The sequence below is a fragment of the Nelumbo lutea genome, chromosome 1, assembly GCF_056320005.1.
Source record: "Nelumbo lutea isolate HS-2025 chromosome 1, American lotus-T2T, whole genome shotgun sequence".
NCBI lineage: Eukaryota > Viridiplantae > Streptophyta > Magnoliopsida > Proteales > Nelumbonaceae > Nelumbo > Nelumbo lutea.
In genome coordinates, this window is record NC_142684.1 from 21,491,438 (window position 1) to 21,505,860 (window position 14,423).

At 38.0% G+C, this 14,423-nt stretch overlaps 2 protein-coding genes across 3 annotated transcripts in view; one reads left to right on the top strand and one right to left on the bottom strand.

The window, feature by feature from the left end:
* Positions 1-130: 130 nt before the first annotated feature.
* Positions 131-4,195, top strand: LOC148873894 (Photosystem II reaction center PsbP family protein). Its single transcript, XM_088966359.1, has 3 exons — positions 131-448; positions 544-699; positions 3,782-4,195. The coding sequence occupies exons 1-3, from the start codon at positions 131-133 to the stop codon at positions 4,040-4,042; spliced, it is 735 nt and encodes a 244-aa protein (XP_088822485.1). The 3' UTR covers positions 4,043-4,195.
* A 2,384-nt stretch (positions 4,196-6,579) lies between these two features.
* SECA2 (Preprotein translocase SecA family protein) overlaps positions 6,580-14,423 on the bottom strand; it is a 37,074-nt gene continuing 29,230 nt past the window's right edge. For both annotated transcript variants that reach the window (XM_088965186.1, XM_088965185.1), the window contains exons 30-31: positions 6,964-7,038; positions 6,580-6,883 (exon numbers count right to left, since the gene is read on the bottom strand). In XM_088965186.1, coding sequence (XP_088821312.1) covers positions 6,719-6,883; positions 6,964-7,038 — 240 coding nt within the window. In that variant the 3' untranslated portion in view covers positions 6,580-6,718. The remainder of the gene's footprint in view (positions 6,884-6,963; positions 7,039-14,423) is intronic.

The window sequence follows — 14,423 nt, forward strand, 5'->3', positions numbered from 1 at the left end:
ATTTTGCTATCGACCGTCTGATACAGTGGTTCAGGAGATCCTAGATTATATGGTTGGATTTGAACCAATCTCTGATCCGATGTAAAACCGTTAAAAATGGAGGGAAGAGAGGAAAGGGAAAGGAGTAGTGATGATAATGGGGTTGTTTTCATTCTCCCCTACACCTTTGAGTGGTTGCTTTGTCCCGCCGAATCATAGACCGTTTGTTACTCAAGCCTGCCTTCCAACAGAAATGGCTGAAGCTTCTCTTCCTCGGAAGGAGAAGCAGAAAGACAAGCTACTAGTTTGTGTAAGCAAGAGAGAGTTTGGTTTATCCATACTTCTGGGTTTCCCAGTAACCACTGCTTCTGCGCTTATATCTGCAGCAATGGCCGAAGAGCAGGAATTGGAGAGGTATACGGATGGCAAAGAGGGCTTCACTCTTCTAATACCTAGTTCATGGATTAAGGTCTCCCGATTTCTATCCATTTCTCTTCTGGTTAATCTTCCTGATTTTTTTTCCTTACTAACCAATTCTGTCTTTGTTCTTCTGGATCTTAGTAGGTTGATAAGGCAGGGGCGACAGTTCTGTTTGAAGAGGTGAACAAGAGCGCAAACAATGTTGGAGTTGTGGTTAGCCCAGTTCGTTTAAATACTCTTGGAGAATTTGGGAGCCCCCAGTTTGTGGCAGACAAGCTCATCCAAGCTGAAAAGCGCAAGGTGACTGTTAATTATATGTTATTTATGGATTTTTTTTTCTTTATGGTAATCAAAATGCTGATTTATTCCATGCTTAATTGCTTGTGCTAGTTACTACATAATAGTATTTACAGATAATGATGATGATACAAGTCTAGGTTTCTTTGGGGCAATACAAATTTGACAATGAATGTACTTGGCTAATTGTTAATAGAACCTACAATTATAGATGCTGGGAGGGACAAATAGAAGGATTAGGGAAGACAATGCACATACCCTTGATATACAACTTCTGCTATCCCAACAATTTGGAGTCAGCTATACCTATACAAATTCTGATATGCCATTTTGTTAGTCATACTTGTTTCAAGTGGCTTATTGCTACTTGCTAGTGCAGTCATGGTCTTTGAGGATACCATTACAAGTGCTCTTAATATGTTTGACCACTTGCCATCCATATATGGCGTGCTGTTGCGGCTGCATTAAAACATGTTAGTCTGGGATGAGCCACCTTATATCTTCATTAAATTTTGAGTTCCTGTGTAAATTTTCATTTAAAGCATGAATCTGGTCCCCTTACTGTGAACTTGTAATTCATATCTATTTGGTCAATCTTGGTGAAGAAAACATATATGAGAGAATTGGTCTAAGCTAAAAGCCGAATGAATGACTAAAATGAAATAGAGATGGTTATCATTTTAGTCTGGCCTAAATAAGTCTCTTCTGTCCTCCAATGAATTCTTTAAGTCCATTTGTCACTTTCAAATGAATTTGTTCAAGCATTTAACAAGTATAATGAACTTACTCTGCTTCATAAGAAAGATGTTTGGAATTTAAGTTGGTTATGCTATATAACTATTACTTCTGTGCTTATGTTGACAGCCCGTTCTTATTGGTGCATGAATTATATATCTTTCATCTAAGAGATTGGGTCTTGTTGCTACTGTTACTAATACTTTTCTTCTTTTTTCGTTCATTTTATTTATATGTTTTATGTGTTCTGATTAATGGTTCATCCAAAGGTCTCAATATCTTTTTACCTTTTCTTCTGGACCCATGAGCCACATTCATTCCTACTATAACAACATTTCTACTCCCAGTGGTTCTTTGATAGGTGGCTTCTATTGTTTGATGACCAGCATTTCTCTTAGAAAATTGAAAAGTTGTCCCTGATATGGTTCTTGGAGACTTCTTATGGAGGATGATGGCAATTCTTTTTATCTTGACTAGATCCTTGGTGAATAATATTCCCTTGATGTGGTGCACTATCCAAGAGGAAGAATATAGCTTCCCATAGAAAAATTGAATGTTCAGTAAACTGTTCTAGTGACAGTTTGTCTTAATGCATGAGGTATTGTTAAGGTCTAAATTTTGGTCGGTTTACAGAGGCAGGGGTTCTAGTTTTAATCACTTTGGATCTTTAAGTGATCAGAAAATAGAAAATTGCTTTAGTTTTGTAGGTCAGTTTTCCAAAAATGTATTGGTTTTGGACATCCAAATGTTCAGTCTTATTATAGTGATCTAGGAAAGACATTGACCACCATGATACTGAGATTGTTTATTTTTCCTTTCTATGTTGAATGGAATCTGAAGTTCTTGACCAATCTTATAAAATTATAGATTCATTCTTGCTATTTCAGCATTTTTCCTATGTGTATTTAAAGTGGCAAGGTGACATATTCCACTTTATTGTACAATTTGTCTTTTGTTTTGTTTCTTTTCTAGGAGGGATAAAAGTATTGGTAAGGAGAAAGGGGAATCTTATGTAGGTGTCTTATATTAAATTGGTAAAATGTAGCCTAAGGAAGACAAGTTGAAGGTTTGAATTAGGGTATTTTGGGTGTTGTCTGTACAACATCCTGAACCAAAGGATATATATATATATATATAGATATATATATATATATATATAGATATATATATATATATATAGATATATATATATATATATAGATATATATATATTGTCATTGGGGGTTTTGGGGTTTATGAGAGAAAATTTCTATTTTTTCAGAAATTAGGAGGAAAAGCTGGGGTTGTTGTTCTAGTTGAGATTATATATATATATATTGTCATTGAGGGTTTTGGGGTTTATATGAGAGAAATTTTCTATTTTTTTCAGAAATTAGGAGGAAAAACTGGGGTTGTTGTTCTAGTTGAGATTATTTTAAATTTTCACAGGGGTTCATCTGTGGATGTAAGCAACCATTGACAAACCCCATGAAATCGTTTCTTTTTTGTGTGAATGCTTGCTTGTTTTCATGGTTTATCCTGGTTGTTTTACAGGGAAGATGGGACAAAGATTGATAAAGAGGACAAGGAAATGCCTCACTCATGGGGGTAAGAATATCCCCTATTGGTAAGGGAATCAACCAAATCATTAGCTTAAGTTGATAGGCATGAGGTAGATCTTCAATTGGGAAGACACATCCTGGATATCTTGAATGATATGTAAAGGGAAGCTAGTGCACAAGGCTCCTGCCAATGCAGGGTCTAGGGAGGGATAGATTTATGCAGCCTTACCACTACTGATACACAGAGAGGATTTGAACCCTGGTCACCCAGGTTCCAATGGCACAACCTAATCGTTGCACCAAGGACTACCCTCAAAATTCTTCCATTCTGCTTCAATGATGATATCCATTTAGGCAGGATCGATAGATCAATTGAGGCATTTGAGAAAGCAAAGGCTTCAACTTAATTAGAATTGCACTCACTGAAAGAATTGTAGACACCCATATAGAGACCCAATCCAGAATTGTTCCAATTAACTGTTAAAAATCTACCTTTTTTCTTTCTTCCTCTATGCTCCATAAAATTATCAAAACTGTAATTTTCCAAGTAGGTTTTATTAATTTTTGTCCTTAGTTAAGAGTACAAGATGCTGCCTTCTAATGGAGATTGTATATTATTATTATAAGCACATGAAGAAGGCGGCTTTCAGCAACTGTCTGGTACCAATTTAAACCCTTGAATCGTTATTAAAGCACATTATTGGTTGTTCATGTTGCTGAGTTTATCGTATCAGCCCTTAATTTCACAGCCTGGTAATTAGAAAATGGTTCTAAAATGTTCTTGTATTTATCAACTCCTTGTTGTGTAGGAAAGTACAAAGGATGCTGAGGTGATTGGTATTGCTGAGAGATCAGGACATGGAGGCCTGCAAGTATACGAATTTGAATACAAAGTTGATAGCACTAGAGGAGGGATGAAGAGAATCTTTTCAGCTGCATTTGTGGCCTCTAAGAAGCTCTACCTTCTTAATATCACATACTCTGACCGACCAGAGAATCCTCTTGGTTCTCACACTAGAATGATGTTGGAACAAATTCTTCATTCTTTTGATACAGCATCATCCATGTAATTAAATGGCATCGCTCATTCTTCTGATATGACATCAATTCATGCTTGTGCCGAATGCCTGAGGCCTAAGGGAGCACTGCTTAATTGTTGAGGAGGATAGTTGCCTGTAGGTTGCATATCAACTTATTTAATTGATGATCTTATGTTTCTACCAGCATGGGTCCTGTAATCCAAATTCCCTTGATTGTGAGAGAATGAACATTAAGTTTCCATAAACTACCGGACTCATCTCAGATGAGATCAACTAGTCCATGCTGCTGGAAACTATAAAGCCATTTGACGGTGTTACTCATGAGATAACATCCTTGAATATTTCTATTAAGTTTAACTAATTTGACCCAGGCCCATTAAATGATGGATTTTTCCCTACTGTAGAAGGTAAGTCATCCACTCAGCCCAACTTTCCAACTGGTCAGCAAGTCCCCTTACAGGCTCTATCAACTGGTCAGAGAGGATTACCTTGCAAGATCTGGCTGCTGATGCAAGGCTTTTCCTTCAGTGGCAACTGAACTAGGCTAATTTCTGCAAATTTCATTCCCTAACCACCAATCTTATAACTTTGGACTTTCTTCAAGTTTTATGTAGCAATTGCTTGTGTCCAAATTTAGCACATCCAAGGCAATGGAACTGGCATAATAACCTGAATGAAGCCAAAGTTAACTATGTTGGCATGTAAACGGCCATTACCCAATGTTGGTCCCAGCTATTTGAGGTCTTGGGAGGGGTGGACTGGATATAGTCCTAACCTTTGGCATTTTTTTTTGCACAAAGTGGCTACTCTCAGACTCGAACCAGCATTCTTAGACTCGACAGCTTGAGAATATACCATCACAAAAAGTAATGGCCCACAACTATGTTAGATTTTATTTTTAAATTTCACAACCATACCACTTGAGTATATCCCAAGGCCAGCTCAAGATATCAATTCATCCCTCTTAGTTCTTTATATGGAACCTTTAAGGCTTTAAGGACATGTCTACATGTCATGCCAGTCCTTTTTCTTATTTTTTTCAGTTATTCCGTTTGAGTTCTCTTCACAACAATTCTCAGTTTGTTCGTCATCTTTTAAAGCTGGATTCTTACCTCCACTCTAACATGAATCAACACATCCGTTCCTACCTGAACCAATTCTTTGTATGGGTAAAAAGAGATTGCTGCTCTTCGTTCGAGAGAATTTGCAAAGTTCTTCCTCAATTGGAGCCACTAATATTACTCCTCTTTACTCCTACTAGTTAAGGCAGATGGTATACTTTCCATCAAGGTTCAAAGTATTGACACGTATTGGCCTGTATCAGCCGATACGTATCGTCCCAGCACCCCACTGATACACCCCTACAGTGGGCGTATCGGTGGTCTGACCAGTTCAGGGTGTGGTGAAGACCTAAACCGTCTCCCCTGAACCAGTTGGTGAAAAAAAAAAACCACTCAAAAAGATTATCGATTCGCCCAATATGCCCATACTGGCGTATCAGGCGTATCGATATTTTGAACCTTGCTTTCCACCATTATAAATGATGAAAGAACTAAATGTGTGTATACCTTAATCTCAGAAAACCAATATAATTTGTTTTAATCTTTACAAATATGGTGGTGTTTGGAACCAATGTAGTTTCTTTGTTTGGTTCCATTACTGTTATTTAAGTGTTTTTCATCATCACATCAGCCAACAGTTGCTAGCAATGGTAAAAAATGAGAACATCTTTTTTGATGGTTTTCAAGAGTCATCCTGATTTCCTAAGCATAGTTGTTTTTTAAAGTGATTTCCAAAAAAACACCAACCAAACAGAGAACTGTATTCAAACCACAAAATGCTGATTTGGCACTGATGTGTCACCCATTTTAGGGAAAACTGCATTGGTCCCAGGAGACCAAATCAGCCCCCCACAACGTCCCACAGCACATCCTCGCCGTATATTGGAAACATCTCCCGATGATAATCCCATAAATGATGATGTCATCGGAAGAGGTTCCCAATACACGGCAGGATGTGCTGTGGGACGTTATGAGGAGCAATTTTGTGGGGGTCTGATTTGAACTCCGGTCCCAGACATATCCTATTTAAATTTTAATAATCAAATTATTTAACATTATTTTGAACGGAAAAGATTATTGCTTGAATAAGTTTTAACTTTTAAAAGATGTTGTGGCCCTTAATGTCTAAAGCTCTTTTTATTGGGGATAAATAATGTATAAACACATCATTGTTTTAGTCTTCCTTTGAAATTTTCAGAAGACTTATTTTAATATTATTTTACTATTAAAAAACGTTTTCTTAAAATACCTTAAAAAAGCCATTTCTAAAGGTGGCCGATATACAATATGTTACACCCAATACGAGGCGTGTTGTGTTAAAACCTTGAACCTTGTTTTTCCCCCTAAAACCTAATATTTAGCGTTTTGGTACCTTGACTCAGCATACAATGAGTCAATGACCACAAATGGATCACTAGCTCAAAAAATAGTTATCTGCCAATGCCAATACCACACACAGAAGAGAGAGAGAGAGAACACCAGAAGAACTAAATTGAAAAGCCTCCATTTTGGTGCTCAAGATGTCAAATAAGGATTTTATTGGCATTCCTAGTTGGAGTATCAAAAGCAGCAAAAAGAAAAAAAACAAATAAATAAATAAATGAAATATACAACACAAAAATGAGAAATATCATGTTTGATATTTCTATGATAAAAACAGCTCTTCAGATTCCATTGGTGAGGACCAATACCGAAATAGTGATTCCACTGTCAACCTTCGAGTTGCACTTAGCATTGAGATGAAGAATCTACATCCATCGATCTTATATTCCTCAAGTGGATTCCTATGCCCAAAACTCCTCACATTCACCTGCCAGTCATTTTATTTAAAGTCATACACACACACACATGAGAGAGAGAGAGAGAGAGAGAGAGAGAGATCATATTTACCGCTGAACTGAGCCTGTTCATGTTTACCAGATGATCTCTCCAGAAACAATCGAGAGTCTTCAAAAGAACTGCTCTCTGTAAATCCAAGAAAGGCAAAAAGGAGTTAAAGCTTACAAAGATCAGCACAAACATGTAATCTATTTCCCAACTCCCAATATATGAAAAGTAAAATTAGATTTTGAAGTACAACTGATAGTCCTTGGAAGGAGTTTCTGTTCTTTCCTGCAGAAAGACCCTACTGTCTAAAACAAGTTTTGAAATATCACAACGTATTGGTGTGTATCAACAAGAAAACATTACCTGCTAACCTGGTCGCAGAACAACTGAACAACCCCCCAGTGAAATGTGAGCACGTCAGTGTTTGAAATAAAAAATAACTGACGTGATGTGTTGAATTTATTGCAAACACCGATGTGCTCGCATTTCACTGGAGGTATATATAAGTTTTCTGCAACCACGGTTGCAGGTAATGCAATTTCTGTACCAAACTATCAACCAATGCATATCTATTTTGAACCCACTGATATTCCTAATATAAAAAGTAAGGATGCTTCATGGTAAAAGCAATATAGCACTTACTTTCAAATAGTCAAAAATAAGTACAGGGAGAGTATTGAGACCTTGAAACACAATACAGAGATATTTTGTATCATCGGTCTCAATACTTTGAGCCTTGATCTAAAGATGCTTAGTAACAAAAAGAAAGAGTATAAAGACGCTTTAGTTTTATGTTTTTTTTTCCTTGTTAACCAGTGCTCTATATCAATGAAATCCAAAGAACCTGGGGGAACTTCAGGTAATAAGTTTAGGGATATGAAGAACCAAAGACAAAGACAAAGACAAATCTCAAAGAACCAAATAGTCTCTCTCTCTCTGTTCTGACCATATAGATTTACACATGTTGAGCTACATCTCTCTCCCAGGACCAGGCAATCCCCAGTCACTAATGTATCTCCAATACTGCTGTGGCCCTTGTTTGTTTCATTGCAGCCACTCTATACCACCTCTGAGTTGCCTCTATACTCTACAGTATTTTTCCTTATGTTAAGGCTCTTTGCCACTCTGAAGCGTTGCCATACTGACAATACCTTTGCCTTGATGGAGCCACCACTTCCAATTGTTCCTGAATATATAGCCATTATGCTCCTTCTGGAATATCTGAAGACACCACCAATATCTGAAGCTCCAGGGTTGCCCACACAACCATTAAAGTTTAATTTCATTTCACCTTCATGAAGTGGACTACACGGTAAGGAAACAGTGGCCTTATGTGTGGGGAGGCTGCCTCTACACTCCATCCTCTGAGCATATCATCTCGATCAATAGAAAAAACTTCAAAAGTTCCATTGTTTTGACCTAATACACCACTGATTTGTATATTTTCCTTCACAGCTTCTACAGTTGATTATTCTATTATTTTGATTAGCACTCTTTGAATATTCTGTTATTCCTTTCATCCCAAACCATCCATATGGCAGCGACCCTAATACTCACATGACCTTGTCTCTCTTGGTAGATATGGAGGAAGAACATTTTAGGAGAGATTTGATGTCATTGAAACCAAGGTTCAAAATTTCGATATGATATAACCCATATTGGGCATATTGTACTGTATCAACAAGCCCCCAATGCTCTAAAGAAAGGGTTTTTGTGGTTTTGACCACTTTAAGGGGTAGGCAGGCCTAAGACCGACCCCCTGACCAATTTTGGGGAAAAAACAAAAAAAAAAAAAGGCATTTATGGTCTTGAAACATCTGATACACAAGTTTGTGCATATTTGGTGTATACTTTACCTTGATTCAAACCAACCACTCCACCTGCATACTGTCCAAATTCTGCTATCAACCTCAGACTGATATAAAGACACAAAGGCAGTAGGAATTTCATGATCCATGTACCCTGGGACCTCTTCTAAACCCAAGGTTCCAGGATAATCCATTCCCAGAGGAGGAGAGGAAGTGGAAAATGGATTTATTTTTGAACAAGGAAATGAAGTAAAGATTACGGAAGTACTCCAATAAAGGTCTATTGCCCCACTAAAGACCTTCCCGCTAAAAAACTGACTTTAGGAGGTAGGGGTCTTCCTACACGACTTTGAAGGGGAAAGGTATGGGGTTTTGAGAAGGGGGGTCTCATGCCTTGTAGAGAATGCAAGAGAAGGTTAGTGACTTCCCTACAATCCCCATTCACAATCAATGGCCCCCATCACTTTGTGTTACAAAGGCTTCTTTGATGGGTTGAGGAGGTTAGTGACTTCCCTACAATCCCCATTCACAATCTCTTAGTGTTCTTCTTAAACCCAAATCCCATAAGACATTTCAGTTTTCAAAAGATACCATTACAAAAATAAACCTGTTTTTGGAGTGACGAAAAAGGTGAAATCTTGGGAACAGTAAACATAATAGTCACTGATGAAAAAATAATAAAATAATGGTCCATCCGATTGTCCCCCCACCATAGGTCTTCCCAAAATCCAGTTTTATAACCTGAGGTGGGATTATACATGTTTTAATGGTTCAGTTGATTACAGTCCAGAGAAAGAGAGAAAGGAGAGAAAGAAGAGAAGAAGAAAAAGAGAGGGAGAAGGAAAGAGAACTTTCGAGCAAGAGAGAATAGAAAATCTCTCCCAACCGACCTCAATTACACACACACACACACACACACACACACACATATATATATATATATATTATATATATATATATATATATCAGATCATAATGTCTATTATGCCCCTACTTAAGTATGGGAAATGTAACTTAAAAATAAAACAAAACTGATGAATGATGAGGCCATAAAAAGAAAAAAATATGTGAATGTATTCTGTTTTGCATGTTTTTGTAGTAGGATCCCAAATTGTTGTTTTGGGAAGCTTTGTTAACAGTTTGGGTCCAGGGGTATTTTCGTCATTTTATAATTCTGATTCTGATCAGGAGCAGTTGGGTGTACATTTGTTGGGTTTTGGTCTCTTGGGTCTTTTTGTAACAAAAGTTATCTTTTGGGGGTTTGGTTTGAAGTTAGTTTTGTTCTTAAGGAGTTGTTTGTGAAAGAAAAACATTCTAGGGGTTTATGTGTAAATATTTTAGCTACCTTGTCCAGCAAACTAGTGAGTCTTGTAAAAGATGAGAGGGTTGTTGTTAGATAGTGTATGCCCTTAGCTCCAATCAGCATAATGTACATTATGACATTTATTGCAAATGAATAAAGTACATATTTGATTCATGTTATTGTGGTGTGTTTCTGTGTAATACCCTCAAACTGGACACATATGAGACTCGTGTTAGTTTAGAATCTTCACAGCCATTGGATAGATCTGGGGAGATTTATCCTGCCAAGGCTGACACTGATGTACTGCCAGATTGGTTGGGGTGGCTTGTCTCAGCTGCCAGGGTGAGACCTGAGGTACATGCAGTGTGGGTTTTCTTGAAACCCTGAACCGGACCAAATTCCAGTATTGCCTTGGACCTTGGAGACAGATGGGCAAAACTGGAATGTTACACCTGACCCCTAGACTCGATTATGGTACTGCACTAGGTGTCGGATTGGGCTGTCTTTGATATGCCAATCAATGAAATCCTTAGCAAGGGTCAAAACCTGGGTATGTTGGGACAGTCCGAGAATTCATCTGAGTGGGTGATCATAGTGATAGGATCAGCCCCTTTGTCAGACAAAGTGAATGATCGGGGAAATGCACTCTCTCTGATGGAAACCTAAACTGTCGACAGTGGATTTCAAATGTGTTTGAAATTTGGTTTTGCAAAATATATTTATATAGAGATATACTTATATATTATGGTTTTACAAATTGTTTGCAAAAGGTTTTAATTCCAGGGATCCATGTGAGCAGAGAGTGCAGCACTGTACCTTGCAGCCGAGGGAGAGGTCCTCTCTTGTCGAGCAGTGTTTGATCATTAAGGACTGAGGGGTTAAGTGTAAGACCATTGAGGGTTATACCTGATTGGCTAATCTTGCATTTTCCCACAGTCCTTGGGCCTTCATAAGATGGCTGGACCCGAGGACCATTTAGTGTAAATGTTGGGCCCATTAAGAGTCCATGGTGATGGACTCAGGGGTTCACTATATTTAATAGAGAATTCGGCCAGGCCTTGTAACAGAGGCTAGGTTGAACCCATGTGGCTGATGTGTAGATCAATGATAGGGTCCCACGCCATACAAAACGAGCTAAGCTAGCCAGCATTAAAAGAAAGTGAGCCTGAAAGCTTAATGGGCCTAAAGCCCATTTCAAACTAAGTTAATTGGATTAATTAAATAGGGGCGGATATGGGTTTGGATCAACAGATAAGGATAAGAGGATAACTCTTATCCACTTAAAGAGCCCAAATCCAAATAGAAATTTGGATTAGGGAACTCCTAATTTGATTAGGAATAAGCTGATCTTGAATTGCAGATAAAATAATGGATTATTCTTATCACTTAAAGAGTTCAGATCCAAATAAAGATTTGGATCAAGAGACTCCTAATCAGATTAGGAGGTTGTCTCTTTAAGGCTATAAATAGAGAGCAGGGCGAATCTGAAAAAGACACTCAAACATTACAGAAGACAACTCAATTTGACTGACTTTTGCCTTTAGTTTTTTTTCTCCTTGCTCTTGCCGCTCTACCCTATTCGATCTCCAATTCTTGAAACTAATCAAGATTTGATATTGATATTGTTTCTTGCTAGAAGAAACAATTATGAAGCTGTGCTCAGTACCCCATTCGATTCTTGCTGAAGAATCAGAGGTTCTTGGTGAACAACTACCTGTTGATCCTGCTTCATCCTAAGTTGTGTCATTTTTAGTGGAGGAAGGATTTGGTACACTCTTTGGGCATGAACACCTGTGTTAGGAGGAGCTTTTTGCGTGGATACCGTATCAAGTATATCCCTCCCTAATCTTGGTTTCAGATTTGGTTCGGTTTGGTTACATGAACGAACCTTGAAAATGCAGTTTTCTAAATTGGGAATACAATTTCCAGATGCGAGTAAAGAAATTTTTGAAATTTCGCCCAACCTTCCTGTAGGGTTCGGCCATCCATATGATGGATCTCCTATCCCTTTAGTTGTGTCTGTGGAGGTCTTTTTTTGTTCTTTTTCTTTTGTTTGAGCTATATCTCAGCCCCAACTAGGGTTTTTCAAGTATTGGGAGATTGGGTTTTAAGGAGTTGACCCATTTTGGCACCTTCCAATCCCTCTATCACTGTGTCTGCATGGGAGACCAGATTGCTATCATTGTTACTGTAGCAGAACTGTTCTAAGAAGAGTTTTACTTCAGGTTTAGGTCTGAAATCCCTAAAAATCCAACTTATTTTGTTGTTTTCAGCTTGGTATTTCTTGTGCTTATTGTTGTATATTTGAAGTGTTGCATGTAATTTGTTTTTCTGTCCATATCAATAAAACATAATTTAATATATGAAGAAAAGACAGAAATACCCCTACTTAGCCGTCTTTAACATTCCCCCTCAAGCTAGAGAGTATATGTCATATAGTCCCTACTTGTTACATATATAATTCACTCTTCCTGAACTCAACCCTTTTGTAAACAAGTCTACCCATTGATCACCTGAACTCACATGCACTGTGCTTATCACTCTAGTAAGGACTTTCTCTCTTACAAAGTGGTAATCAACCTCTATGTGTTTTGCCCTCTCATGAAAGACTGGATTAGATAAGATGCGGATTGCAGATATACAAATCCACTCTATGGATCTAAAGTGGTACAAACAGATATACACAAGAAGTAGTGATAATGGAATGGAAACCTCCAAGGCCAAACAAACTGAAATTAAATTTTGATGGGAGCTCTTTTGGTAATCCGGGGAGGGGGGGTATAGGGGGAGTTTTCAGAAACCATCAAGGTGCAGTGGTGGCCTTATTCTCTAGGCCAATCGGATTTGGCGACTCAGTTAAGGCCGAGACAATGGCTCTCTTACAAGGACTAAAATTGGCAACACAGATGTGTATTAGAGAGATTGAAGTGGAAGGAGATTCTTTATTGGTTATTTCTTGGGCAAAACAAATTATTTCAGCTCCTTGGAGATATAAATTTGCCTTCAGGGAAATTGACTACCTTGCAAAAAGTTGTAACACTAGCTTTGGATGGGTAAAAAGAACAGCAAAATGGACTGGCAGATGTTCTCGCAAAACAGGGAGTATGCAGATCCACTCTATTTTGGGCAATGTTGTAATCTGTAATAGTAAAACGGGGGCATGGTAATCAGGGTGGCCAACTGGTTTTTGCTGTATCTAGGCTACTGTGTAGCAAGGATCTATAAATTTTTTCAAGCATTAATAAATAACTGATTTTGTTGATCAAAAAGAAAGGTGGGCCATGTAGATCATAATGGAAATTAACTGTGTCCTTCCATTCCACAATGCATACACTTCCTAGGAGTGCCACCTTGTCCTCTACCACGGCCTCCCCCTTAGTCATAACCTCCTCCTTTTGCTACAACAAACACTGATATGTTAGATGTTGTGGTACTCTGTGGGTCCTAGAGAAATCCTATGAAATTGAGCAAACACTTCCTCCAGAGTAGGAAGGACAAATCCATCCAAAATTTTTGCTCTAATTGGTTCATACTCTAACTTCAGCCACACCAAGAACCTGGTTATATCAAGTTGTTTCCTCTGTTATTGCTGAATTTTGACATCTGAAGTAAAGGGATGATAGACATTGAATTCATTCCCCAGATTTCTCATACTAGCATAATACTCTTCAAGGGTTTGATTTCCCTGCTGCAAACTAAAACACTCCTCTGGTAGAGTTGATATACTCTTGTAGTATTGTCCTGTCCAGAATAAAGCTTCTTAGCATGATCCCATATTTCCTTGGTTGTATCTAAGAACATAAAGTTGACACTTATCTTGAGTTCTGTACTATTCCATAACCATGTCATAATTTGAGCATCATCTTGCTCCTAATCACTAAACCCTAGGGATTCAGCCAATGGATTCTCCTCCTTCACATGTTTCACTTTCTTCTTAGCCCTAAGAAAATATCCATCGACTTGGCCCATGGCATATAATTTTCACCATTAGTTTAATTGATGCCATCTGCACACTTAGATAATCTGGGGGAATCATCACACTAGATTTTTTATCACCAACAACATCTCCAATTGCTACCATCATGTTCTCAACTCACAAAACTATCAGTACCCTTTCTAATAATTATCAACCCAAAAAAAAATATACTGCTGTTATTTAAACATTACAGCAGTCCACTCACCACCTTACAGCACTTTTTCATCCAACCAGCATGAGAATACTACCATTCTGGTACATTCAGCCATCTTCTTCATCACCCGAAAAAAAAGGCCACAACTACTACTAGCACCGATACTGTCAACGGGTTAGAGAAACCCCTTTGAAACTTCTCAGTAGAGGGTTCAAACCACCATATACACCACCACATTTTTTTTTATCAGTAACAAAAAACTTTATTAATGATGTGAAGTTT

Bases quoted from the DNA above. Each gene is read 5' to 3' on its own strand.
- LOC148873894 (XM_088966359.1), top strand. From the start codon at position 131: ATGATAATGGGGTTGTTTTCATTCTCCCCTACACCTTTGAGTGGTTGC. The intron at 449-543 runs GTCTCCCGATTT...GGATCTTAGTAG, and splicing joins TACCTAGTTCATGGATTAAG to GTTGATAAGGCAGGGGCGAC. The intron at 700-3,781 runs GTGACTGTTAAT...CTTGTTGTGTAG, and splicing joins TCCAAGCTGAAAAGCGCAAG to GAAAGTACAAAGGATGCTGA.